General features: G+C 40.6%; 1 protein-coding gene across 3 annotated transcripts in view; it reads right to left on the bottom strand.

The window, feature by feature from the left end:
- The window catches only part of Cpne4 (copine 4), a 501,318-nt gene that overhangs the window by 40,238 nt on the left and 434,703 nt on the right, over positions 1 to 26,377 (bottom strand). For 2 of the 3 annotated variants that reach the window (XM_063248995.1, XM_063248996.1), the window contains exons 8-10: positions 14,294 to 14,392; positions 11,533 to 11,619; positions 6,850 to 6,909 (exon numbers count right to left, since the gene is read on the bottom strand). In XM_063248995.1, coding sequence (XP_063105065.1) covers positions 6,850 to 6,909; positions 11,533 to 11,619; positions 14,294 to 14,392 — 246 coding nt within the window. The remainder of the gene's footprint in view (positions 1 to 6,849; positions 6,910 to 11,532; positions 11,620 to 14,293; positions 14,393 to 26,377) is intronic. The other variant, XM_063248997.1, reaches the window with a different exon arrangement.

Below are 26,377 nucleotides of genomic sequence, written 5' to 3' on the forward strand. Positions count from 1 at the left end.
ACTTTATACATACCCTCCTTATGCATGTGGTGTGCTACAGCAGAATTCCACAGCCTGGGTGATCTACAGAGATCTACTCGGCTCATAGCTTGGAGACTGGAGAGTCCAAGAGTGCAGTCATGGTATCTCATGAGGGACTTTGTGCTGCAGTATCCCATGGTAAAAGGCAGAGGGTAAGAGACAGCAAGCAGGAGAGTGGACTCAAACTCATGCCCCTCTATAACTAGGACTAATCCACTCAGGATGGCAAAGTCCTCATAACCTAGACATGTTCTTCAGACTCACCTCCCCACACTGTAGCTTTTGGAATTAAGCTTCTGACATATGTGTTTTGGGGAGCACACTCAAGCTATAGTGAGTGCATGCACTTCTTTTTACACAGTTGTTATCATATCTTAGCTCTACTTTACATTCTTTTTTCCTACCATATCATAAATATGACTTCATCGTATTACCTAAGCTAAGTAATTATAATTTAAAATGGCTTTAACATAGTCCATTTAAATGAAGTGCTGTAGCCCCTGTGCACCATCACTATTGGAAGGCTTGCCTCCTGCGGGCAGCCAGTGTAGGCAGGCAGAAACAACCTGACTCACCCCTGCCACAGACTGGACCCCTGCTTCCCTCAGGTAACCAGTGCAGGCAGCAGAAAATGCTAAATATGCCCAGTGCACCTGCAGGCCACCATTGGAGATGCTCGCTTCAAGAGGGCAACCAGTGTGGGCTAGGAGAATCACACATACACAACCCTGTGTGCCTGCCACCATCAGGGGAGTCCCTGTGTAGTCACACAGGCCGAGAGCAGCAGCCCCACCACCACACACTCTTGGTCATCGGAGACCCTTTGGTATAGATGCGCCAGTCTGGAGAAGCTTGCCCCATGCTTCACAACCTCTCTGAGAACCTGGGTTCAGAGAAACCCAGGAGCCTGGCCCATTCTCTTACACCGTGGAGAGGCAGCAAATGCGGAAAGTGCCTGGGACCCCATAACCAGCTTGTTGTGAGGAACTCAGGAAAATATCAAGATGTCGGAGCAAAAGGCAATATCAGACCTCCAGCCTACATAAAACAAGTCTGAAATGTATAGACATGGAAGAAAATGAAATCATACCCCTGAAATCTCTCAAAGTATAGTGACTGAAGTAAAAAAAACAAAAACAAAAACAAAAACAAAAACAAAAACAAAAACAAAACACCAACTTTATAAGGCAGTAAAGGTAATCAAATCAGAAATAACATCTCAGGTAAAAGAAGAAATCACAAATGTAATGAAAGAATTACTGAGAATATCTAAAGAAGACATAGATAAAATAAAACAGGAGCATAGGAAAATGATGGAAACCTTGAATGAACAATATAGGAAGGAATTACAATGCATGAGACAGATTCAAAAAGATACCCAGGAAATCAAAACATACATTGAAAGCTGGCAAAGCTGCTTGAAAAAAGACTGAAGATAAACTTTCAGACTTTGAAGACAGGATTGCAGCCAGCAATCATGGGAGAAAGTTCTCTTAAAAATAACAATGAACCGGGAAATAACAATTCAATGGTTACAAGATGATGCAAAGAAAAATAATTTAAGAGTGATAAGTGTAAACGAAAAAGCAGGGACCAACACAAATGATATAAAAAATATTTACTGAAGTAATAGCAGAAAACTTGGGGAAAGGACCTAGCATATAGATACATGAGGCATATAGAACTCCAAATAGCCATAACCAAAATAATTCTACACCCAGGCATAATAACCAAGATCCCAGAAATTCAGCACAAGAACAGAATATTAAAGGCTGTTAGAGAAAAGAAAAAGATCACCTATAAAAGGAAACCCATCAGAATCATAGCAGACTTCTCAACACAAGCCATCAGATCAAGAAGAGCTTGGAGCGAAGTGTTTTAAATCCTTAAAGCAAACAACTTCCAATCCAGGTTGATGTACCCTATAAAACTGTCTTTCAAAATTTATGGAAAAATAAGATTCTTCTATGATAAAGAAGAATGGAAGAAATTCATGACCATAAAACCAGCCCTACAAAGAGCACTGAAAGATATTCTAGAGAGATAAGGTGACCATGATTCCAGGAATAGCAGTAGAGGGGGACTGCCAAACAGGGCAGGCAATTCAATGAAGGGGAAAAGTGGGGGACCAACAGCAGGAGGATTTCATGGCAGAGATGAGCCAATGCATGCTGGTTGTAACCATTAATGTAGATGTCCATAATTCACCAATAAAAAGAAACATAGGGAGATTGGATCAAGAAATAAGATCCATCAATATGCTGTATACAAGAAACACAAAAGGAAATTTATAGACTTACAGTTAAAGGAGAGAAAACAATGTTCTATGTGTGACAGGAAACCAGAAAAAAGGAGGGGTAGCTCGCCCATTAACCACAGAATGGATAAGAAAGATACGGTATTTTCATACAAAGGAAAGTTACTCAGCTACAAAGAAGGATACTCTTGAGGCTCTTGTAGGTAAATGGATGCAATTGGAGATCATGCTCATGGGTGAAATGGTTTGGACTAGTATGGGTGAACATCGTGTTATCTCCTACCCTAAAAAACTGAAGGAGTTGGTGGGATCCAACACGTCCAAAAGACATTATGGAAGTGGTAGGGAAGGAATAGTCTAAAACAGGAAAGTGGTAAGCATTGTTAATTCCCTATTATCTTGTTTTGAATTCCTGCACTGTTCTCACAGTTTTGTTAGTTTTGGTTTTGTTGTGTCTTGTTTTGTTTGATTTTACTACGTCTGGTATGTGCAGCTATTTTGAAGATGATGAAATATATTATGGCAGCCATTGTTGATTTCCTATTTATCTTGTTTCAAAGTCCTGTAATGCTTTCATTCTTTTGTTTTAATTGATTTTATTCTGTTTCATTTTGCTTGATTTTATTATATCTGATGGTATAGATAGTTATTTTGAAGAAAACAAGAGACATTATGTTACGAATTGTTGATTTCCTATTATCTTGTTTTGAAGCCCTGTACTGCTTTCACTGTTCTGTTCTGATTAGCTTTATATTGTTTTGTTTGGTTTGATTTTATTCCTTTTAAAATAAAAACAATTAATAAATGAAGTAATTTACATAGCCATTATCTGATTGTTGCACATTTAAGTTGGTTACAGTTTGAAAATCTGTGTTTTAAGGAATATTTTTATGTCATCTGCAAAAGTTATAGTTATCAAAGGAAACTTTAATTCTTTTACCATTTTCTTTCCAAGTACCTTCTGGTGCCTGTCTCTTCTAGGCTGTTGATAATTTTGTATTTTGCATGTGAAACTCTAGCATGTGGTTTTCTCTTTAACCAGGATGCCATGTTCCAAGGCCAGTCTCTCCCTAAAGTTTCTGTGTCAGAGCCACTCACCTCCTCCAAGGCTGTGATGCCACAGTCTTGTTCTAGAGTTCTCATGAATCAAGGGTTCATGCAAGAACCTCTTTCCTGAAGTTGTTCTCAACTTGCATATTTCCATTGCCAGACTGGCATGTTCTGTTGCCAAGCACAAAATCCCTGAGTTTTCCTGGACTCATGCTCCTCCTTTGCTTTCAGTCTCCTCAATGTACCAAGGAGTGCCTCTCATTGGCCTTTTAGCAATATGTCTTCTACTGCTGACACACTAGCTGAGCTCTTTCCATCTGTCACCAGACCTGTTGCATGGGGCTTTAATTTCTTCATGTTTCATCTTTCATAGTTCCTTCACCATTAGCAACACCAAAGCATGTACCTTTTGCCGCCATGCCAGCTCACGACCTTTGGAACATTCCATTATCTATCAGAGTATGTCAAAATTAAACCCTCTCAAGTTCTGATTCCAAAATGCTTCTGTAACGCTCCCCTGAATGCATCCTGTTCATTTATATTAACACAAGTGAGGTATTTATTGTTAGAATATATGAGTTCATGAGCACAAGTTCAATTTATTCTTTTCCTTAAAAGTTATCTTCCCTGAAAGTTTAGAGTTCAATGGATTATAATTCAACAAAAATACTTGCACAGCTTGTTGTCTGAAGAGAAACTCTCAGGCTAAATTGGGAGCACCAGAAACTATAAAAGAGACTTTTTCCTAGTCCTGTGACTGTGCTAGTGGCAGTCTGTATGAGAAACAAAGGCCTCACTCAAAAGAAAAGACTGCAGAGAGTTTAACAAAACAACAACTCACAAATGTGATAGAAAGGTTAAGGGAAACCAGCCTAAAAGGGTTCTACCCAAAAGGGTAGAACTCTGAAAGAGGCCCATCTCCAGAACAGAGACCCTGGTAGCAAATGTGACCTTTTTTGGAAAAATAAAACCATACCCTGGAAGGCTGAAACCCTGGGAATAAGTACTTCAAGTTCTTTCACCTTTTACTTGATCACTAATCAGTGCCTCTCTTTGGTCAAACCCAACCAAAATCTGAGAACAACGGTCCCTGACTAGTGGCTTCAAAATGTCAGTTTCTGGAGAGGTGAGGAAGAGGAGTGGATCTGAAGGAGGAAATGAAAAGCATACAGAACTTTGTCATCTCTGAGTCCTGAAGGTCCTTCTTCAGGGAGACAGAAAGTTTGTGTTGGCTATAGTTACTGGGCTGGCTCGGGAGCCATGGGCGATGTACTAATGGGAGGTTCACCACTGGAAGGCTTAGCAATGGCGTCAGTAAAGCTCTTCCCTTAACCCCCAGGCCCTCTGCCCATCTCTATGCCAAGAAGCCTCTTCCTCTCCATTTCTCATCTCCCCTCATTTCTCTTTCACGTGGCCAAATGGTTTCAAGAAAATTAACTTAGCAGAAAATAAATATTGCCAGGTCAATTTAAATGATATGCTAATTTTTATAAACTATTTTCATTATAACTTAGAATTTACATTACCTTTCCCTGCTTGAGCAATGAGAAATTTATGATTACAGAGCTGACTTAATTTTGAAGGAAAATGATATTGAAGTGACTGTTACGTTTTCTTTAATAGAACACTCAAAATAGAACACCCAGCAATCCCCTTCTGAGTCTGCAATCTGAAATCCTAGAGGAGGAAGGGCATCATGGCAAGGACTGTTGATGGCCTGTCCCCTTCTCTTCTGCATTTATGGGTACACTAAATTCTCCTGTTTCTCATTCTTAGCTCCAGACTGTTTTCCCCACCTACACTCCCCACAGGTCCATCAGCTGGCAGGGCAGGAGATGAGAGGCTGGCACTGGGGGGCTGCTGGTGACAAATCTGCTAGTGAGGTGCTACCTTCCCAGGTGCAGAAGCTCAGCAAAGTGGGAAAGAAAAGAACCAAGGAGAGGTAATCAGGTGGGGCATGGGAATATCCAAGAGTCAGGAAGTAGACCCGGGAACACTTTGGGTTAAACTTCCTGTTGCTGTTGGAGCTGATTCTTTGCAGTCCAAGTCTAAGGGCAAAGCAAGTCCTTGAAGGTTGAATAAAGAGTTATTCAAGAGTATAGGATCTACAGAATCTAAAACAAACTGAAATCAATAGAATTTTCCCTTGCAAACCTATAAATAGTTTTCTGAAATCACTCCTTCGCCTAACATCTTTGGAAACTATTTGCAGTAGGTCTCCTTTATGACATTGCTGGCTTCCCCGCTTCCATTTGTACAGAACCAGAACAGCAGTGAGCCCACAGGACAGCTGGTGTTGGATGTGTGTGTCCAGAATAAAGGTGTTCGCCAACCTCTATATGTGCCATCCTGCATTTAGAAGAGTGGGCTGGTTCTATCATTAAGGAATTGCAAGCTACAAAGAAGTGACCAAATAATCAGCTCCTGTAAGAATTCAAGGGTAAAGAAGCAGTATCCTGAGTATGGGCAGGATATAGATTGGATTTTTCTGAGATTAGAGCAGAGAGCAATCCCCTAGCAAGGAAGACATGAGACTATCAAGTGATTACTTGGCCCAACCCCTCGGGATTCCCCCATTTAGTGCTTTAGTTTCCACTATCCTTGGCCCCAGTAATATTTTGTTTGGCATAAAAAATTAAACCCATTTTCCATACTTTTTTTGTATGATTGAGCCAGTCAGGGAACCAAAGAGGGTTTAGCTTCATGAGCTCCAGTCTGTAAAATGAGAAGCACACACTCTACAAATTGTATCTCTCTTATTGACATCTGTGTTGCTTTCCAACTGGTTTAAGTTTCAGCACATCTATCCTTTGCCATCTGGATAGTTTCTTTCTGGAGGTTGCATCTACCCAAACCTAGAAATATTCTTAATATTAAGGCAGAGAAGGAAAGCTGTTCCAAGGCACACAGACTCACAAGGTTGATGTGGCAGGCACTTTAAAAAGCGTTAGTGTACCCACCCAAACACACATAAGGAGTATTATGGATTACATACTGGAGATGAGCTTTAAGCCACCTGCTGAGGTTAGACACCCACTCTGTTTCTCATCCTTATTTCGACCTGGTTCTCCAATCTTTAGAATCCAGCTTTTCATTGCGTGGTAAATGGTTGGATGGCTTAACCTTGGTCTGACATTCGTGCTTGTGTCATAAGAGCACAGCCACAACATTTGCCGTAGTACAGAAGACCTTTTCACAGTGGCTCATTTTTCTTACCAAGTGATGGGAATTTTGCTTCATGCCTCATAGTCATTGAAGGAATGGGACACATTATGAGGGAGCTCCAACCCCCATTCCCCCAGGCTGAGTGGCACATATTTTCTGATGTGAGGCTGAGAACTACACTCAGTGGAGGAAAAAGGACAGTGAACTCACTGTAACACAAGACTCCACATGATATCTCAGCAATGAGTGGGTCAAAGCCACGCCAGGGTTTTAAGAGACTCACACCTTCAGGTTCCCAAACCTAGCACCCCTCTCTCCCTTACTCCCTGATAAAGAACAAACATGGAGCAACTTACTGTAAACTGGATTTGACAGCCACCCATGATATAGTCCAAGAAGGAGTGCATCTTGTGGATCTGCATCAGAGGACAGGAAACTGAGTTACTAGCAGTAAAATCTGTTTCTGTACAAGTCAAAGGCCTACATTTGGCAGACAGGCTGATTAACCAGAGGAAAGGGAGAAAAAGGTCTACTGAAAAAATGTGCCAGGTGGTTTTGTTTCATTATAGGAGGAAAATGAAGCAATGTCAAATAATATCAATAGGCATGTAAAGGTTGCTCCTCTTTTTTTTGCTTGTGTATTGTTCTAATCAAGTTCCATCTCCATGGTGAGACCGAAACTACAATGTCCGGAGTCACTACTGTATAAGACTAAAAGATTCTCATTTTTTATTTTAATCTTTCTTGTCTGTGTCTAAATTCCAGACCTGATAACAGTCTTAATATGCAGGTTGTGGCTTTAAGATACAACTACATGAAAAAGTTTTGACTGACAAATTCCAGTTAGCTAACTCTTCCTCTGCCATGAACAGTAACTAGCATTTACTAAGCACTTCCTCGATGCCAGGCACTTAACATTCTGTATCTCAAATGATCCAATGAAGATGGTATTATAATTCAGTATAATTGCCCATGTTCTCCTTCAGTGGAAGCCAGTATGGCTGTTGCTTTCTGCCAGTGACCATCATCTATCTGTATTCTCATGTACCTTACTGGCTTCTGGTCTTAATTTCTGTTTCTTTGTGATTCTGCTATGACATTTATTTCTTCATCAAGCAGTCATTGAGCACCAGCTATGTACTAGATGTTAGACAGATAGTAGTGACAGAAACAGACCTGGTAGCATTGTAAGGTAGACCTTACAGTGTGGATCCTTCTGCCAAGACAGACAGTAACCTCTTCCCTCACTGTGCAGATTCTATCTGATGCTCAGAAGAGAGTCACACAATCCTGTGTTGGTCTTGAAAGGTAACACATACCTACAGACTTTTCTCAGGGTTGATGCTCAATTAGCCCTATGAATACTAACTGTTCCTGGCTTTCTTAGGAGAATGCTTGCCTGACAATGTCAAGGAAAAAGGAACATGGAAGTGAGTGAATCACAATGATCCTGAGCACTGAGCAGTAAGATCAACTTGCAGAAGATCAAACAAGAAGAGCTGAATAGTGACCTTAAGGAGACAGACAACCATTGAATTGGCTCATTTAGATCTTTTCTTCTGCTTCTCTGGCTGTTTTGAACATGCCCGGGATTGGATCTGTACGGATATAAAATGAATGACACAAGACAAAGCCTTTGTAAGAAGAGCTTGTTATTCACAGCTTCTCAAATAATAGGAGGCTGTCACAGCCACATAGGAAACACCAGGGTCAATCAGGAAACAGGAGTGAGGGGAAAGTTTGAATAAAAGACTGTTTAGTTTTCATACAAAGGAATGGGTGAGGCCATGGTAAGCAAGTAAGAAGTTTTAGATGTTTTTAGATGGATGTTTTTGAAGTACTTCAGCAGGTTTTGAGCCACAGGTGGTATCTAGTATTTGACCCCCAAGGTGACATAAAGCAGGGCAGTGACAGGCTGGTATGTGAGCACTTAGTAAACGAGGTGATTAAAAGCATTACATTGAGATTGACTGTTCTGCATATCAAGGACATGCTAGAAAGCAAGCTGTTTGCTTTCCAGGAATTAGCTAACCCCAGGAAAAGTGGTCCCTCCATTAATGTACAGGATCTATGACATTAAAGCATCAAAAAATACAGGAAAAAATGATTAATATAATGACCCTGAAGGTCAGTGATAACGCATTATCCCTCAGTCCTAGCAAATAGTTCATGGGTAGACATGTGGCACAAGCCAGACCTGTCAGCCTTTTCCTTTACTGTTTTGTTATCTCAGGGTGTAATCCTGCAGCTTTTATTTATTTATTTATTTTTTTTGTCTTTTTCCTTTTTATCGGTACCGGGGATCGAACTCACGACTGCCTGCTTTCAAGGCAGGCACTTATGGCGCTGAGCTAAACCCCCAGCCCCTATCCTACAGCTTTTAGATGTCACGCAAAGATCAGTCTGGAAGAAGGACCCTGAGATACATACATAGTCATTCTCCAATTTATGATGGCTTGATTTATGATTTTAATGATGGTCTATAAGTGACATACCACTTTGTACCAAAGTTTGAATTCTGATATTTCTTCAGGTGAGGGATATGCAGTATAACAGTTTCCCAGCGGTGGATAGCAGCAGAGTTACAATTTCCTGTTAGCCACACGGCCAATACTTAAGTGTACTGTACTGTTAAGCTATAGTTGGTAAGTTATGTATATTGAATGCAGTTTTGACTTACTATGAATTTACTGGTGTGTAATCCCATAATAAACTGAGGAGCATCTCTGTGTGTGTGTGTAATGTGGATGACATTTAAGCCCTGTGTGGCGGAGTCATACAGACATGGACTAATCACTCAGTAGTTCAGTTCTTATTTCTATCATTTGTGTGATTCTGAGTTGCCTACATCACCTCAGTTAAAAGGAGCAATTGCAGGGTTGTGATAAAAGTTAAATAGAATATATTATAATTAGTCTCACACAGTAGGTACTCAACTAACAGTTGCCTGTGATGAAATGAACAGCTATTTTGAAGAAAATAAGTCATTATAATAGCTAGTACTGATTTACTATCATCTTGTTTTGAAGCCCCACCAAACTATGGCTCTTTTGTCTCCATTGGTTTTATCATGATGTATCTTGCTGGATTTTATTATATGTAATAGTATAAACAAAAATTGTTATAGGCAAAGAGACAATATAGAAACCATTGTTCGTTTTCTGTTAGCTGGTTCTAAATACCCTACAATGCTTTCATCCACTTGAATGGTTTTACACTGAGTTGATATATTTGAAGCTATAGTATGTGAAGTTATATTCAAATATTTCAAGGAAAAAGACACTATGGTAACTACTATTAAGTCAGATTATTTGGTGGTGAAGCACTAGGTTGCTGAAACTGTCATGCTTTGACCTGTATTGTTATGTTGTTATGTCCTTTTTTTATCTCAATCTCTCCCTTATTCATTACAAAAATTATTTAGTTATTTTTTATGATTTTTTTAATTAAGGAAAAAAATCAAAAAAATTAGCAGGATATATTATAGTAACTTTTTTGATTTCCTATTAACTTGATTTGAAGTCCTGTAATACTCCCACGATCTTGTTTTGACTGATTAGACTCTGTTCCGTTCTGTATGATAGTATCAAGTTTGAGGGTATAGGCAACTACTTTGAAGGCAATAAGATTCACTATGATGCCCATTCTGGTTTGGCTATTATGTTCTTTGGAAGTCCTGTAATGTTTACAAAGTTTAGGTTTTATTGGTCTTGTTCTCTACTGTTTTGTTCAACTTTATAATACCTAATGAGATAGACAATTCTTTTTAAGGAAGTAAGAGGCATTATGGTAACCATTGTTGATAACCTTGTACTCTGTTTTTACATCATGTGCTATGTCTATCCTTGGTTTTGACTGACAGCTTTGTTTTGCCATATTTGACTTTATTCGCTTCCAAAAAAAAAAAAAGTAGTAAGAACTAAGGAGTAATAAAACCCAAAATATGTAAATTGTGTTGTAAAAAAGAGAGGGGAAAAAAGTGCTCTAAAGGATACAACTGCAAATATGTTTAGGGATGTTAAATAGATGACCATATTAATGTTTTTGGTTGGATCATTGAACACAACTGTTTGCAGTCTCACTGTTTGAATGTCCACTTTGTATGCTCTGATACTGTGACTTGAGCAACTATCTCTAAGATGATAATGTGTAATCTATTAACTGGTGATTTCTTACTGGTTTTTTTTTTTTTGTAGTTCTGTATTACTTTTACCCTTATACCACTTTGTTTTGTTTTGTTTTTTCTCTTTTTCCTTTTAAATAAAATTAAAAAAAAACAAAAAGTTCATTAACATGTAGGATTCTCTACAAATTTGAGCACTTGGGAGGAATATATAGGTCCTTTGAGGTTCTTCCACAGTCTTGCTTATAGGTTACACTAATGGCATGAATGAGGTACCACATACAAAGCACTGAATGCTGTGGTAAGCACACAGTAAGTGTACAGAAGTGCTGGCTGCCCATTTGGGGTCTTCCTCTGGTACTGCCCTCAGTGGAGAAGAGCCAGCTGTATGCATGACTAGGATTCTCTTGTCTTTGGAGGCAAGACTGTCCTTGGGGGCAGGATTATGGCTTTAGGCTCTCATAGTTCCAAGACCACCTCTGGTTACATTCCTCTTTAATGACTAGTAATTCATAAGATTTCTGATTTTTAATTTTAAAAGATCACTTCTTTGGGATACTCTCTCTCTGTGATCACTCAAACTAAATCTTTTTTTTTTTTTAAAGCAGGGTCTTGCTATGTAGTTCAGGCTGGCCCTGAACTCAGTATGTAACTCAGATTGGCCTTGGATTTATGGAAATAATTCTGCCTCAATTTTCCAAATTCTGGGATTACAGGTATGCGTCATAATTCCTGGCTTTTTTAAAAAATTAGTTTGTTTGTGATGCAAATATTTGCATTTGTTTTGGGGGATTTGAACATACATCAATATATCTTGATCATTTGATCCCCCGTTGCCCTTCCTTTTTCTCCCTTCCCCTGATCCCTTTCAGGTAACCGGAACTCTTCCTCCCAGAGGCCCTCCCAGGGCACATACCTTGCACTGATTCAGAATCACGAGGCCTGAGTTTTTGTAATTCTTCTTCTTGGCTTTGTACTTGGGGTTGATACACTCCCACTGCACCTGCGGTGAGAGGAACCACAGCATGAGTGCCTGCTCTGGAGAACTCAAGTCATTTTGTGAGGCCGAGCCCCTGGATGCTGCTGTAGACGTACTGCACTGGAGGGTGGAGGAGGAGTTCCCAGGGGGGTAACCCCTGTATTTAGGGGAGTGGTAAGAAATTGAGAGTGAGATGTTGACATCAGATTGCTGGGTTTAACTTCTAGTACCCTCGTTATCTAGTTGTGTGACTTTGGGCAAATTACTTCACTCCTCTGTGCCTTCGTTAACTTCTCTGTGAAATGAGGCTTTTAATGGCCCCTATCTCAGGATTATAATGGGAATTCAATGATTATCTTATTCATAAACTTAGTGCCTGGCACATACATATTCTTACTATTATTCATGCACAATGAAATGGCAGAGGGAAGAAAAGGTCTGGAGATACGCAGCTGATACACAGATTGGGGTGTCTTAGCCATCTCCCCTGCTGGCCTGAGAGCTGAGTGGGCAGCAGGTGGAACAGAAAGGCTGTGTCTCAATCAAACTGTCAACCCAGATATTGCAAATAATAACTGTTCTTTTCAGACAGGAAGTTTTGGATAACCACTTACTCAGCAGCACATTACAGAGTAGATTCTCCTCACTGACAAAGTTCCATCAGGGATTGAGCAACTATTTAGGTGCTTGGAAGAAAGAGATCTGCACAAACCAAAAGGCCTTGTTGACTCTTTAAAATCTTTAAAAGTGGCGTTCTTTGATGAAGAAAGAGATAGAGTCAAAACAGAATCTGAAATCAGAATAACTCCAGCAGCCGTTTCTACACAGCCACTTCCTCTCTCCCTCCTCTTTCCTTTATCTCCCCTATTCTCCTCCTTCTCTTCTCCACCCCCCCCAGCAATGATTTCTCCAAGAGGAAAGACCTTTCTAGAAGTTCCTGAGCCTCTGCTCTGCAGTCCTTCCCTTCTCCTCCACTGAGGCAGTGGATTCCAAGATAAGAATGAGAGTACCTTAGGTTGAGTTTCCCCAGAGATAAATTCTCAGGCAAAGATATAAGTAAAGGCAGATCATCTGGAAGATAATACCAGGAAGCACCAATGGAGGAGTGGGGAATTAGAGGTGATAGCCAAGGAAGGGCATATCATTTTATTTTATTTTATTTGGTACTGGGGATTAAACTCATGACCTCATGCTTTGTACTTCTGCTGCTGAGCTATATCCCTGGTAGGGCATGTTATAAAGTCAGTTACTGTTGTGTACAGCAAAAGTTATTTCTTCTTGTGATCTTTGGGACATTATACAGAGCACAAACTCAGAGTTCTCCCACTTTAAGGGCAAGGCAGCTGGAGTATTTATACCTCAATACCCATTAATTGTTTGTTGAGGGGAACCTCCTGCACAGTGTGAGACCTCCTTCCACACTTCCTGCCTGCTTTGGTCACGGGCCAGAGAGGCTCCAGCAGCCAGAAAAAACTCTTAGGAAGAGAGTGACTGGAAGACGGGAGGCAAACCCTGTGAAGGTAAGAGGAAGCCTGGGAGGTCAGGGCCCAGATGACAGTAGCTGACTGATACTAAGGCAAGTGAGTCTGCGAGAAACACAGAAAGGATTTAGGTCTCAGGGAAGGGGTAATGCAGTGTGTCTCTGGGGTACATGGTAGCGTTTGGGTACATGTCTTAGTATCAAAGACAGAAGGGTAAAAGTATGGAACTCTAGGAAAATCCAGTGCCTATAATAAAATTTCAGTGGATTTGAATAATTTCTTCAGAGCATTAAATGTGCTACCAATGTTATTAAATAACACAACTGTAAATCTGGAAAGAATATTACTGTTAACTGGCAGGGCTCCTTTGGAAGTGCTACCTAGGCATTCATATAACCTTCATAAAATCCTGTGAGGTAGATACGATTGTCATCCCTACTGTTTAGGCAAAAAGAATGGGACACAGAAAAATTAAATTACTTTTCTAAGACTACATGACTAAAGGTAATTAGAAAATTTCTCATCTAACCTCTCCATTTCACTGATGGAGAACTATCATTTGGGAGCAGTGTTGTTTCAAAAAATGGTCCCCCCAGCCAGTATACTTCAGTTACCTAGGTAATAGTTCCTGTTCCAGTGCTGGTTATTTCTGTGTCTCTTAAAAAAGGCTATTCGTTGGGGCTGGGGATTTAGCTCAGTGGCATAAGCGCCTGCCTTGTAAGCAGGCAGTCATGAGTTCGATCCCTGGTACCGATAAAAACAAAAAAGACAAAAAAAAAAAAAAAAAAAAAAAAGAAAAGAAAAAAGAAAAAAAAAGGCTATTCGCTGTGATGCATATCTGGTAGCTATGATGCCTATTTTAAGAACTAATCCCTAATGGACAAGCCATCCTGCCTCTGTACTTCCTGCTTGTTTATCTCATATAAGATCTAGACCAGAGATCAAGGCATGATATTCTGGGCATGACCAAGATCAAGGCCCATCGCTGTAAATAAATCTGTCTCCAAATCCTAGGGGTCATTTTGGTGTTTCTACTTGCCACTGCAGTGTCTTGATCAAGGTTATACAACACTGTAGGGCTTGTGCTAAGTCAAATTTCACTATCAAATTTCATCAAACTGAACTATGTATTGGTGTTTTGTCTTTATCACTTGTAGCTGGGTGCTAAGGATGGGTCAAAGAGAAGGTCGGGGTAACAACACCGACGGTTTCTGTACCTGCTTCCCTTCCATCGCTCCTCTCATCTCCTTGAATGTTGAGGTGAATTCTCCAATGAAGTCGTGCTTGCCATTGGAGTCCCAGTCCCACACTATGCACTGCAAAAGAGAAAAGAATCATATTTTTAAAGGGAAAATTAAGACTACTGCCCCCGCAGCTGAAGGTAGTCTGAACTTGATAAGAAAGTAAATGAAAGACAGATGGTCTAGATAAAAAGCCCAGCACTGTGGATTTGCGACATGTGGGATACAATAATCCCCATGATTTCTATAACCTGTTATTTGGCCTTTATGCCAAAGTTCCCAGAGAAACTTGTGATATAGTAGTGACTATTGTAATGTATCCATTTTTCAGAGAAGGCCAGTAAGGCCCACAGGGCACAGTGCTTGCCAAAAAGACCATCCAGTGAATTAAAACCCAAGATCTGAAAGCAGGTGTCCTGCTTGCAATTCTGGTGCTCTTCCCCCATCACAGAGCGCCTCCCCAGCCAGAAGCCCAGGCTGTAGTACCCGAGCCTGTGGCTTCCACAATGAGAAGCTTCTGTCAGGGATTTAAGTGGGGTCATACTGATCACACTTTTTCCTCTCTCTTTCTGACAGTAAAACAGCAATGCTAATAAAAAGGAGAAAGAAGGCAAAAAGGCAAAATCTTTACCCACATGAAAATGGACAGAAGGTGGTGACCAATAAGCCACGCTGGTAAATATCATGCATCCATCATATATAAGCTGTGACTGTTCACTTTTAACAAGAAAGCTCCTTCTAGCATTGTTCAGATTAAATTCTGGGCATCCAAGCAATACTTTGTATAGGAATAAAATCAGCAACAATCCCTCTGCCTAGTCACATGTCCGTGTAAAGGAGGTCAGTATTTTGTTTCCAAGTTGGATGCTTGACGAAGGTCTCAAACATTTTAGATACCACTTTAACACTTTAAACCAATGACTGAGTGCAGCCACGAAGTCACACACATCAATTAAGATCAAAGCAGCAAAAGGGTCTTTTACTTAGAAATTTCCCCTATAATATCAGGGACGTAAGAGACAGCCCCATTTCCCCTCTGGGTACAGATTCTATTGTCTGAAAAGTCGATTGGAAATCTCTTCCCAGATCATGTTGGATGTCTCAGCAATCCTCAGTGAAATAGAAGATGTGATTTAAAAATATGGCAAATGTTTAAACAAAGAAAACATTATAGTAAAAGTCACATTGCCAAATAGGATGGGATGTGTGTTCAAAGTGAGGAAGATTATTTTGAGGGAGATTAATGGAACTGTGTCTTTTACTGTAATAAAATTTTTAATTTAAAAATCCACCATGTTTTTCAATCACACCTCATTGATCAAATGTTCATAGCAATTTCTGTCAAATAGAAGCTGTGTGGTCTGGTCTCACCCTTTCACTGAATCAGGTACTGTATGACTTTTGGATCTTCCTCAAATTCAAAATGACCACAAAAGGTAAACATTTTGAAGCAATTTAAGACCTCGGAGCAGCCTGTACTGCTTCATTCCCATTTAGTTACGATAATTATCCAATCTAATTATGATAATTATCTGCTTCAAGTAAAAGAATATTTTAATAGGTCTTGAAAAGTATTTCATGATATGAATCCCTCAATGTCTACAAATTTATACTCTATGCTTACAATATTTTACAGTGTTTTAAAATATTATCTTGGAATGAAAAGCATTTGCTGAGTTTGTTCCTTTTGAGGCATTTTCAAGAAAAACTAATTTTTCAGCTTCTGTCTCTGGAGAAATGGTTATATAATTCTTTTGCCAAGAAAACGTTAATAAACGCTTCAGTGAGGAAAGAACAAATTAGAGTAAACCAGAATAGAAGAAGTTAAATAAAGGGAGTTAAAGTATTCTGCTGAAAAAAAAAAAAGTGTTCTTAGAAGCAGAGGTGAGACCCTGGGGTGTGGATTAAGAAGAAATTAGAGAACGTTTCATCAGAGGGCTGAAGATACACTGCTATAGTGTGAGTTTTTTTTTTTTTTAATTTGTGTTTGAAACATATAATAGTTATGTTTGCTTTAGGGAATGGATCATTTTTCATCCCTTTAACACCCTTTTTCTATTCTAGTATGGATCTTAGATGACTCCAAAGGTCCCATGTTGAAGATTTGATCTGCAGTCTATGGTAGGAATCCAAGATGGGGTGGGGCCCCTCTTTAGGTGGGGTCCAATGTGAAGAAATTAAGTTATTGGAGGAAATATTGGGACCTCAGACCCCCCGTTTTCCTTTCTCTTTGCTTTCTGGCTGCTATGAAGTGAACAGGCCTCCTCTGCCTTGTGCTCCTGCCACAATATGCTGTATCACCACTGCCCAAAGCAATAGATCAGCTGACCATGGACTGAAACCTCCCAAACCATGAACCAAAAGAAGCCTTGGCTCTAAGTTGATTATCTCAGTTATTTTGCTACAGTGACAGAACAGTAACACACAGAATCTAGGTAGGAGAAAGTAAGAGATAGGTAAGAAATGTTGGACACTGTGGTATCTCTTTTCCCTTCCTGCCTCCCGCATTAACTCTGAGACACCACTGAATACGCTACCCACAAGAGCAGTATGCGAATGGTGACACGGAGAATAAAAGAGAAGGCCACGTCCATGTTCCAGAGAAAGGCAAGCCGGAGAGGAGAGCAGAGTGAGCCGGTCCAGTGAGTGGGAGCAGGAGTGTAGTGCCAGAGCTCAGCAGGTGAGTCCTGGAAGTGCAGCTCCACAGAAACACTGCAGGGGTTTTTTGACTTCTGCAGCAACGTGGAACTGGATTCAAGTTCTTTCATTTAGAGTTTAATAGAAATGTTGACCGTAGAAAGTTGGGTGGTTATAATTAAAACTCAGAATGATCATTGAATATATACTTTTTGGTATTATGTATTTACTCAGTTGGCAGATGATACAAGTAAATTACTGTCATTTGGAGGCCTGCAAATTCTTTTGGTTAAAAAACAGGCCCTGGAGTTCATAAAGTTAGTTTATAACATTGTGGCTAAGTATATCTGGTTTTCCTTTCAATCACATGGTAGGATTATTCTTGTTTGTCTTCTTGGGTTTGGCAGTGGCTGTCTGACTTGCCCTGGCTAATGAAATAAGGAAAAATCAACACTTTCAGAAGAAAGTTCATCAAACAGAATGGTTTGTACTGTTATTTTTTGTCCACTTTTTATGCTTTGATTTTGTGACTTGAGCAAATACTTTTAAGATAACAATGTGCAATTTATCCACTAGTGACTTTTTACTGGTTTTTGAAGTATTATTTCTACATTTTTTTCTCTAAATAAAAATAAAAGAAGGCAGCTTTAAGAACTGGAGCGTGATTTACATGTTTCATTTCTCCCTATGCATTGGTGAGTAACTACACAGTAGCTGTTCTGAGGCCCTCGGAGAATGAACTGTGCTGGACGTGTGTGTATTCAAGAAATAAACCACTGGTGCTTTCAGTCTCTGAAATTACTACAGCGAAACTGAGCCAGTTAACTTTAACTGTGAACTTGACTAGATTAAGAGAGTCCTGGAGAGATGCCCATAGCACGTAGGAGCTACGCTCTTGAGAAAGAAACATGGTATTCGAGACCTACCCTCAGTAAGTCTTATAACTCTGTCCTAAGTGAATACAGACTGAATGTTTGAGTCTGCACTTTCCTACCTATGGGAGGAAGAGATAAAAAAGCAAAAGGGGCAGATGCAAATAAGAGAAAAGTGGAAGAAGCCTTTTAAATATTCCCCAGTATCTACAAACAGAATAGGCACCCCCCTTCTTCAGGAGAAGGAGCATAAATTATGTAGTGAGTTTTCCCCTCACATTCCCTGATACTTGGTTTTAGTCACAATCCCCCCTCACCTGCCAACCATAATACTCAGGATGTTTATAATCTGCTCTGTGGATGAAGGAACAAGCCAGTGACCACTGAACCTCCCTGAGTTGGAAGAAGAGCCGGGCTTGACAGCGCTCCCCAGAGGTCTCCCTAGCAAACACAGCAGTTTGCACAAACCCTGCTTCTTCAAGCAGCTGGCATTTCCCATCAAGACAGTGGCAGGTTTTTTCTTTTTCTTTTTTTTTGACCTTTCTCAGAAGAGGTCCCAGAGGAAGGAAGACATCGTGAAGCAGACAAACAAAAACACTGCTTTCCTTGCTCTTTGCCATGAAGCTGAAATATGACAGCTCTGATGTGGCTGACAGAGGAATGCATCTTGGTGAAAAGCAAACAGATCAACCGCCCTGCAGAAAAGCAGACAGGCAGAGTTCTTGGTGTGAATCCATAAGGAGGCCTTGACACATCTGTGAGAACCCAGCATCTCAGAGTTCTCTCCAAGCCAGAAAACCTTAGCAAATTCCCGAATCTCACAAGTGAGTCTAGGTGCAGACTCTGAAAATGTTGAAGTTCAACTCCCTCAGTTTACAGAAGAGGAAAAGACTTCTTCAAGTTCACCCAGTGCCTCCTTGATTTTAGCACTGCCACACAAATAGCAAGTTGTAATAGTGAAAAAGTTTGTCATGCTCACTGTATGCCGGAAACTGTTCTGAGGACTTCACACATACCAAATTTGGATACTCACTTGTGGGAGAATGGAATTTGACCCTTATCACATACCAATTCATCATAGTTCAATAATAGAAACATAAGACCTCAAACTACACAATTCTAAAAAGAAAACACAAGAATTTCTTGACATGCGTCTTGACAATGATGTCTTAAATATGACCCCAAGAGTGCAAGAACTTTCAGTTTCTCACACAAGAGAAACAATACAATATTGACACATGTGTGGTTAATTTATTTCACTTAAGAGTATGGTCTCAAGGTGTGTATATTTAGCTGTAAATCCTTCAAGTTTATCCTTCTTTATAACTGAGTAGTACTCCATGGCATTAAAAAGCACATCTTTTTTATCCATTCATCAGTTGATGGGCATTCAGGTTTTTCCCCAAGATTTAGTCATTACATGGGTGCTGCTATAAACATGGATGCACATATATTTTTGTGGTATGATGCTTTTAATTCTTTTGAGAAGATACCAAGAAGGGAAATAGCTGGATTGGATGGAACCTCTAGTCCTAGAAACAGATGTTGTGAAATAGCAAGAAATTGTTCAAAAGGAAAAAGGGACCACGGAGTGGGAATGAGAAAAAAGGATAAAATAGAAACAGATCTTTGTAAATAAAGAGGGGAAGAGGGATCGAAGGGGGAAGAGGGTCATGAGAGGGAAAAAAGTATTCAGACATACCATTTTGGGTACAAGTTCCCTATGAATAATGAGTTCATTATGTATATCTAAACTGTACCAATAAACTTAGTAAATATAACAAAAGTAAAAGAAAAGCACAGGCAACAGAAGAAAAAGCAGACGAATAAAACTCTATCAAAGTAAAAATCTTCTGCACAGTAAAGGATAAAATAATCAACAGAATGATGAGGCAATTTATGGAACAGAAAGTATTTGCAAACTATGTATCATATAAAAGTAAGAATTGGCTAGAAACCCCTGAAAGGACCTGATACTGTCCAGTAAAGGCCTTCAGAGGAGAACTGAGGCTTCCCTGGACAGGAAGAGATTCTGTCTGTGGCCTGTAGTTTCTGCTCCTGCCTGGAATGCCCAGCCTGGCCCTGCCAGATGGTCTGTCCTTAGATTTCAGACTTGCCTCACAGGCCTCAAGAATCTCATTAGCCAATTCCTTGAAATAAATTTCTCGAGTGGACTCTGACTGAGAGAACTTTCCTCATCTTCTCCCTCACTCTCAGGTACTTAAATTTACCAGACAGCTTTCAATGACAGGCAGATGGTCCTTTCTTGTGAATAGTCCAGCATTTATTGAACACTTACTTTGTCCCTCACACCTCTGTGAGCCCTAGCCATGTTCTGACTCATTTGCTCTTCAAAATACCCTGCCATTACTATTGTCACTTTCACTTAACAGATGAGGAACCCGAGAGAGGGAGAGAGGGAGGGAGAGAGAGAGAGAGAGAGAGAGTGAGAGAGGGAGAGAGGCAGGGACAGAGAGAAAGAGGGAGAGGGAAAGGGGGAGAGAGAGGGGAAGAGAGAGAGAGAGACAGAGAGAGACAGAGAGGGAGAGAGAGAGGGAGAAAGATTAACTACTGCTGTCATGGATTCAGGGTGTTTCAAGTATGACTGATTTTGACATCAGAGTTCTAATGATCAAATTATGATGGTAAGTAGTAGGCAAATGCAAGCCGTCCAAATAGTAACCACAAAAAAAAAATATTACTGCATATTTTTTGGGTGAGAAGACTGAACTCACGGCCTCATGCTTGCCAGGCAGGTGCTCATGCCACTGAGCTAAATCCCTGGCCCAATCACTGCCCACCTTTAGTAGTTAAAGGATATCTATTTTTCTTACTTGGCTTCTTTTCTCTTTCTTTTTGTTTTTTAACATAGCAACTTGTCGTTTGTCCAGGTTAAGTAGGAATCTGTCAAATTTCTCCTTGGTTGCTTGTCAGGTCTTTCCTCTATGTTTCCATTGCAATCTGTTTACATCTGCTTCAAAATTTCCCCAAGTAGGTGGGAATTTTCCCATTTATTTATCTGAATACAATGAAGTAACTGGAGGCCATTATTCTAAAGCACAGAACACTGGTTTATATATTTAAGTATTATTTATTTATTTTTGTTTTTTTGAGCAGTCTCACTTTGTAGTTCAAGCTGGCCTGGAATTCACTATGTAGCCCATGCTGGCCTCAAATTTATGACAGTCCTCCTCCTGCCTCAGTCTCCCAAGTGCTGATGATAGACATGAGCCACCATGGCCAGCTAGAGCATTGGTTTACGAGTCTGAATCCACTACTTAAAAGAAACTTCTGAGTACTATGATTTTTCCTTTGTTTTCTGAATCAGAGTTTAACATGGTTGTTAAGTACAGATAAGACCTCAGATAAACATCTGATGAGTAAGTGGAAAATGCAAACCTGAGTTGATGGCAGTTCTCTAGGTATTGGGCTAGGTCTCTACACTGCTAAGTAAGGTATTGCAATAATTCAATTGATTATTAAAGGCTACAGTCAAAGAGGACAATACACTTTGCATAGGTTGAGGGTGCAGGATTGCAGAAATGACATGGACTTATAGGATGTACACACAGGTTTCTTGGAGATGGAAAGCAGCGGTCTGTGGTCTAGCCCCACCTATGAGAATACTGCTGTGAGGCACTGATGAACTTCTCAAATTTTTTGTGCCTCAATTTCCTTTTGCCTACCATGAGTAATTAGAAATGAGAAATGGGATGCATACTCTCTACAGTCTTCTCCAAATCCAAAATTTCTGTTATATGGGGCTATATCATTACATATATCTGTTCTTTTGTATGCCTTTTTTAAGACAGAGTCTCATTATGCAGTTCAGACTGGCCTCGAACTCATTTTATAGCCTATGTTGGCCTTAAATTTGCAGCAATCTTCCTCCTGCCTCAGCCTCCCAAGTGCTGGTACTACAGGTGTGTGCCACCATGCCTGACCTTGTTTTTTCCACTGCATATCTTTACCTTCTGTTCTAAAGACTGAGGCTCTTATACTAAAGCAATAAAACTGTTGCCTATTTACCAATGCCTGATTACTGTCATACAAACCCCTTATTTTCTTTTGCTGTCTATCTGAATATGGACATCTAAAGGTCGCTTGCTAACTGTCTTCTAGTGAGATGGGAAGAACCAGTTACAGGTTATGATCCTGAGTATACTGAAGCAACTGAAGGCTATTGACACAGAACGAGCATGAGAGTATCATCAGGCTTTAAGCCTGGCTGTATTTCCTCACAGTCAGGGCCCGTTACACTATACCACATATAACTGATTTCTCTCAGGAGTCTTTCAAGTGCCAAGTATTTTTCTTTTTAATAACCAATAAATTCAAATATGTCCAACGTCTTTCAGGATACAAACATACACTTTAAATTTTCTCTAGGCATTTGTTATGTTTTAGATAAAAAATATTCCCCCTAAGTCTCAAGTACTTGAAGGGTGATCGGATCATAAGGGTGCAATACTCATCAGCAGATTCACCCTTTGACAAGTTCAGTAGGTAAATACTATATCCTGTTAGATGTGGGGCTTGGGGGTGCAACCTGGTGCAACCTGGAAGGGTGTGTTCTTGTCCTTGGCTCTTGCTTCCTTTTCTCTACTTCTTGGATGCCATGAGCTGAGCATCTTTCCTCTGCCAACCTGAGCCTGCCTTGGTGCCTGCTTACCATGGACTGAAACTTCAAGCCAAAAATAGACTCCTTTTAAGTTGTGGGTGTCAGGTATTTTGTCCCAGGAAGAAGAAAGTAACTAAGACAGCACTCTTTAAAATTGTCTACAGTGGTTAATCTAGGAGGAGCTTCTCTGGGCTCATTTAAAAAGAAATTGTAAATTCAGATCATCAAAGTTAAATCAAATTGGGTCAGCAAGGTAAGAGCCAACCTGTACAGGAGGCGGAGGTGAGAGGACCTCAAGTTTGAGGCCAGCCTGGACAGCTTTGATAGACTTTATCTCAAAATATGAAAGGGCAAGGGATGTAGTTCAGTGACGGAGCGACCCTGGACCTAATCCTCAGTACTGAAAACAAGACAAGCAAATGAAACAGAAAAGAAAGAAAGAAGAAAGAAAGAAAGAAAGAAAGAAAGAAAGAAAGAAAGAAAGAAAGAAAAAGAAATTTTGTTTCCAAATCACTCAGTCTAGTGGTCTTCTAACTTCAGCATTTCAGAAACAAAATGACATCCTCTTATTCAGTGGAGATTTCAAGCAAACACATCTCTACCTATTACCAGAGAATTGTGAGAATTTCACACATAATGTACTATTTGGGATGCCTTCTTTTTTGTGACATTTCAATGATGTCAGGTGATACAAACTTATTTTAATGGTTTGCATAGGACTAACAGCATCTGTGAAAAAATATCATATATATTAGTTTTTTGAGGTTGTGATTTTCTGGTTTTGCACATGGGAAGAGAATGCAAATCTTCTCATTTATATGCTCTGATTTAATTAGTCTTCTTCATTGCAAGGCTGTCAGTAGCTATCAGATATCAAGGTGACTGTTGGGATGGGAGTTAAAAGTAGTTCTGAAGTAGACTTCTGAACTTGGTGGAGCAGAATGTCATAGGATTGAAGACAGAGCCTTTATTGTAGGGGAAGGGCTGGTGCTGGACCCTGTGACATTCTACAGAGATTTAGGAAATTCTATAGAAAATTATGCAGGACTGGAATGGAGGGGAAAATTTCTTGACTCAAAATGATACGGATTCAGTGACATAAGTGGCAGGCAGACAGGAGCCTCAGTCACATCCACCTCTGGGCTTCATCTTTGCTGGACTTCTGGGCAGGACTGGTGGCTAGAAATCAGGGACTCAATCCATGGTGAGATGGGAGTAGGCTCACAAAATGGGTCCAAGAATAAAGACTGAATGCTGGAAGGGACAGATGAGGCTGTGAGAATCACTTAGGTTGGCACCTAGGCTAATGTCTTTGTAAATACAAGAGGCAGCTTTAAAGAACAGTTTCCAAAAAATAGCGGGTTTTACATGAGTCAAGAGAACAGAGGGGCTTTGATGCACTGGGAATGACCCAGAATGCAGGTTGGACACCTGATTGGACACATGCATCTCCATTCAGGGTGCAGGGTGTTGCTTGGAAGCTAAAGGTGAAGAGAGGGTAGGTGCACAGCATTAGGGCTATCATGTAGTGAAGATCACTAACACCCACACATGGTGCTGAAATCTTTGAAACCCATGTACATGGCTTTTCTTGATTTGAAGGTTAATGCTTCATGTGAGCTTCTGATACAATGAAAGCAGAGAAGGACCCCCAGCTCGTACTGTGGGCTTCAGAAGCAGAAGGTGATAAACAAGGCCAGAGGAGGCATAGAAGCATTAGTGATTTGTGACTTGTGAATGATCAGGAGCTGTTTGAAATTTGAAAAGAATAAGCCAAAGGTTATCTTTAAAGGGGTGTCAGAAGTCTTGCTTTAGTTCGTGGAGCTAGAGCAAGTAGAATGCAGGCTCCACTACTATGTTTTGTTTAAGAACTATTTAAGCTATTGGGTATGTTTTAATTCCAAAGCAAAGTTCACAGCTGAGATTGTGAATTCACCCACCACCCACTCTCCCTGCCTGCCCTGTTCTTGTTTGCTGACCCTGACCTCAAGAGAAAACATACTGCGTGGTACATCTAGGGCACTAACTTGCAAAGCTGTTGGGGAGAGCTCTGGACTGTGTTTCCACTGTGGACCACTTTTATTACCAGGAGCATTTGTCTATACTGGAGGAGCTTGCCCTGACCCTGAAACTCAGACCATGTGTTCCCTTGAAGCATAAGCATAAGCCAAATCCTTTGAAGACTTGGGTCAGCACTCATCTCTTTTATCTTGCTCTATTCATATATTCTAGACCTTGGCTGTGGACTTTGCTACTTGTTCTTTTAAATCTGCTCTCAATTTATGTGGGCCATAGATTAACTTAAATTAGTTTAATCTAAGCCAACCCCAGGGACTTTGTTCTCCACTAGATCATTTGACTGTTCTGCAGAAAGTCCTACAAATGTGTTGTGTGTAACCTTAGGTTCAGTGGAATACTGCTGGGATGGCATGAGATGCTTTGCTAAAATGTATCCAGAAGAATGGTAAACATGAAGGCCAGATACAGCCAGAGATGGTCCGAGGGATAGTTAAAAAATTAGGTTCTCAAGTATCTGTACCTTGGCCCTCCCATTTCCCACTTCTGCTCTTTGTTAAGGAAGGACTCTAATAAACAGCCAAGAAAATCATAATCGAAGCTTCAGTCTTAGAGATTGTTTTCTTTTCATCCCCTGTCCCTCCTTTTCAGGACCTGTCTCCTCATAGAAACCAACAAGCTTATATTTTGCTTTTATCTCACTACAATTTAATTAATGGGGTAAAACTTCCTTTTTCAAAATTTGAGAGTTGGTTAAAGATTCCAGTACCTCCAGAAGAAGGAATAAATAATTCAGGAGGGAACCTGAGAGTGGTCTGGTCTGGTGGGAACAGCAGGATTCAGAGAGTCATCAGAATTCCACTCAAATCTCTTCCTTTTTACTAAATAGAGCTACGTAGTCATCTCCTAGGGTAGTCATCTCCTAGTCTACCCAGTTTATTCATCTCTAAGGTAGAGATCATCCTGCACTCCCTCCTACACACACAACACACACTCTCACACCACGTGCACTTATGCACACACACATGGTTTATTCTCTATAATGTAATAGGAATTGTGCTGGTTATGGAGATAAAAAAAAAAGGACTGAGATCCTTCTCTCAAGGTTCTGGTAGCAGGGTAAAAAGATGGACATGCCAACAAGTAAGAGTAATGCAGGAGGAGCAAAGATAGTGGATAGATAACAGCTGGCTACAGAGGCTCCCTGAGAGAGCCAACTTAGAATTCAACATAATACAGAGCTGGGAGTCCCGAACAGAGGGAGATGAAGTCTCTCATCCCAAGAAGAAACTAAGGTGAGAAGAATCAATCAAACATATAGTCCCGGTGCTACTACTGGAACAGCTAACGGTTCAGTGCTCCCACCACAGTGGGTGACTTGTCAAGACAGCCGAAGTCCCGCTGCTCTGGCACAGTCACACTGAGGTCAGGGGTCGGCAAGCTGACTGGAGAGCTGAGTTGGCGGGGAGCCTGCATCGACCTGTCATGAATGATGGGAGGGGAGCCATTCCACAGAAAGGGGGGCTCTGGCAGACCGTATTCTGGGACCAGGCAGGACTGGCAAGTACAAGGGCAGCAATGACTTCAGTCCGTTGTTCCCTTCCCAAATGGGATTGGTGGAGTGAGCTAGGCCTGGGTCACGCGACCTGGCTGAGACCCAACAGGTTATGCGAAATCAATTCCCTACAGTGGTGGTGTCGGTGCACACTAACGCAGTGAAGCCTCAGAAGTTTGGCTGACCTGGAGGGGAGGCAGCCCATAGTAATACAGCGCAGGCCGCAGCAGCTTGACTAATCTGGAGAGGAGGGGCCAGCACACATTGCCTCTGTCTGCAACTCACTAGCACACTGCAGTGGGAAGGCTCATCTAGCAAGCACGCTTCAGAAGAATTGTAACAAACAAAGAAAGAAACTA

This window comes from Cavia porcellus, unplaced genomic scaffold (genome assembly GCF_034190915.1).
Source record: "Cavia porcellus strain 051 isolate PalLab524CR breed Dunkin Hartley unplaced genomic scaffold, mCavPor4.1 scaffold_5, whole genome shotgun sequence".
In the NCBI taxonomy this organism is placed as follows: Eukaryota; Metazoa; Chordata; class Mammalia; order Rodentia; family Caviidae; genus Cavia; species Cavia porcellus.